At 58.0% G+C, this 2,753-nt stretch overlaps 1 protein-coding gene across 1 annotated transcript in view; it reads left to right on the forward strand.

The window, feature by feature from the left end:
• The window catches only part of FBN3 (fibrillin 3), a 72,682-nt gene that overhangs the window by 64,295 nt on the left and 5,634 nt on the right, over positions 1–2,753 (forward strand). The window contains exons 48-50 of the mRNA XM_019009100.2: positions 315–446; positions 1,604–1,729; positions 2,124–2,330. Coding sequence (XP_018864645.1) covers positions 315–446; positions 1,604–1,729; positions 2,124–2,330 — 465 coding nt within the window. The remainder of the gene's footprint in view (positions 1–314; positions 447–1,603; positions 1,730–2,123; positions 2,331–2,753) is intronic.

Raw genomic sequence — 2,753 nt, forward strand, 5'->3', positions numbered from 1 at the left:
TGGAGGTGTCCCTGCCATGGAGGTGTCCCTGTTAAGGGAGGTGTCCCTGTCCTGGAGGTGTCCCTGCCCTGGGAGGTGTCCCTGCCATGGGGTGTCCCTGTCCTGGAGGTGTCCCCGCCGTGGCAGGGGTGACACTGGAGCAGTGGTGTCCCTGTCCTGGAGGTGTCCCCGCCGTGGCAGGGGTGACACTGGAGCAGTCCCAGGCTCGTTCCGTGGTGGTTTTAAGCCGTGTGCCAGCCGGGCTGCGGGGATGGGCGGAGCAGCGCAGGGAGGGCAGAGCTGGGGCTGGCAGGGCTCTGACGGTCTCGGTGCAGATCTGGACGAGTGCGCGGAGGGGCTGCACGACTGCGAGTCCCGGGGGATGCTCTGCAAGAACCTGATCGGCACCTTCATGTGCATCTGCCCGCCGGGGATGCAGCGCCGGCCCGATGGAGAGGGGTGCACAGGTACCGGGGCAGGCTGGGGGCACCCCGGGGCACGGCCAGCGTCCTCTCCGAGGGATCATCCATCCACGGAGCTGTGCTCTGCATCCTCCTTTCTTCTACATCCTGGATTTTACATCCTGGATTTTACATCCTGGATTTTACATCCTGGATTTTACATCCTCGGGATCCTCCCTGGGCTTTCCCACATGTCACAACCTCCCAAGTGTCCCAACAGGCCACACAAAACCTCTGTCCATCCCTGTCCCCCCGGGGTGACAGCCCTGTGCCACCACGTGTCCTTCTGGGCTTTCCTGAGCTGCTTTTGGAATGGGTGGGAATGAACAGCCCAGAGCTGCACAGGACAGAGATGGCTCCAATCCAATCCAGTCCAGTCCAGTCCAGTCCAATCCAGTCCAATCCAATCCAGTCCAGTCCAATCCAATCCAATCCAGTCCAACCCAACCCAATCCAGTCCAATCCAGTCCAATCCGGTCCAACCCAATCCAATCCAACCCAATCCAATCCAGTCCAATCCAGTCCAACCCAATCCAATCCAGTCCAATCCAGTCCAATCCAGTCCAACCCAACCCAACCCAATCCAATCCAATCCAATCCAATCCAATCCAATCCAATCCAATCCAATCCAGTTCAATCCAATCCAACCCAATCCAGTCCAATCCAGTCCAATCCAGTCCAACCCAACCCAATCCAGTCCAATCCAGTCCAACCCAATCCAATCCAGTCCAATCCAACCCAATCCAACCCAATCCAACCCAATCCAATCCAGTCCAATCCAATCCAACCCAATCCAGTCCAATCCAGTCCAATCCAACCCAATCCAATCCAACCCAACCCAACCCAACCCAATCCAACCCAATCCAATCCAACCCAATCCAATCCAATCCAATCCAATCCAACCCAACCCAATCCAGTCCAATCCAATCCCAGCAGCAGCTGGAGCGTGGGAAAGCCAGGGAAGCTGAATTCTGGCCACCCTGCTCTGGGAGAAGCCTGGGATGGGTGGGTGTTTTCCCCAGGGCAGGCAGAGGTTCCTCCCAGCTGCCCAAAGGCACGGAAGGGATCCTCAGGGGCTCGGTGAGGGTGCTCCAGAGGGAGTGGGGAGCAGGGAAGGTTTGTCCCTGGCCTCAGCAGGGCCGTGTGTGGTGTCCCCCTGGCAGATGAGAACGAGTGCCGCACCAAGCCCGGGATCTGCCCCAACGGGCGCTGCGTGAACACGGCCGGGAGTTATCGCTGCGACTGCAACGAGGGCTTCGAAGTCAGCCCCTCGGGCACCGAGTGCATCGGTAATGCCCCCCTGGGCTGCACAGGGAGCTCTTCAGGGGGCTCAGAGAGCGGGACAGGGACAAGGGATGGAGGGACAGGGCACGGGGAATGGCTTCCTGCTGCCAGATGGGATACTGGGGAGGAATTGTTCCCTGGGAGGGGGTGAGGCCCTGGTACAGGTGCCCAGAGCAGCTGTGGCTGCCCCTGGATCCCTGGCAGTGCCCAAGACCAGGGCTGGGAACACCTGGGACAGTGGAAGGTGGGATTTAAGGTCCCTCCAACCCAAACCATTTTGGAATCCTTTGCTCCTGAGCAGGAAGGTTTTTGGAGCACCCCAAACCCCCCCATTGCTCCGTTCCCCCTGGTGCTGGCACCGTCCCAGCCCCTGGATTTGTGTCCCCTCTCCGTGCCCAGACACCCGCCAGGGCTTCTGCTTCACGGAGGTGCTGCAGACCATGTGCCAGATGTCCTCCACCAACCGCAACCTGGTCACCAAGTCCGAGTGCTGCTGCAACAGCGGGCGCAGCTGGGGCCCGCAGTGCGAGCTCTGCCCCCTGCCCGGCACTGCCCACTACAAGAAGATGTGTCCCCACGGCCCTGGGTACTCCACGGACGGCAGAGGTGAGCAGGGCAGGGCTGGGCACGGGGAGAATCCCCCTGGAACTCACCTGGAGCTGCTCCGGTGTCCCCCGGGCTGGCAGAATTCACTCGCTCTGGTTTCATGGGGTGAAAAGGAGTTTCAGCCCAGCCCTGCCTTAGCCTCGGATTTTTGGGTTAATTTTAAGGAGTCCCTCTGGCATTCAAGGTCTAAGGATGGCAGATCCAGGTCTGTTATAAAATGAGTTATTTATTAACAAAGGAGAGAACAGATGAAAGGTCTTAATCAGAATTATTTATCACACAGTGTAAAATGAGAAGAGCTGCTGGAAGATTACAGCAGAACATAAACTCTGCAGATATCGAGGTGTTAAAGCTGGCAAAAGGATGGGTCAGGAGCCAAATGTAGCTTAGCATGGAAATGATGATAATTTAATTTTATTAAAT

The sequence above is a fragment of the Parus major genome, chromosome 28, assembly GCF_001522545.3.
Source record: "Parus major isolate Abel chromosome 28, Parus_major1.1, whole genome shotgun sequence".
Lineage (NCBI taxonomy): Eukaryota > Metazoa > Chordata > Aves > Passeriformes > Paridae > Parus > Parus major.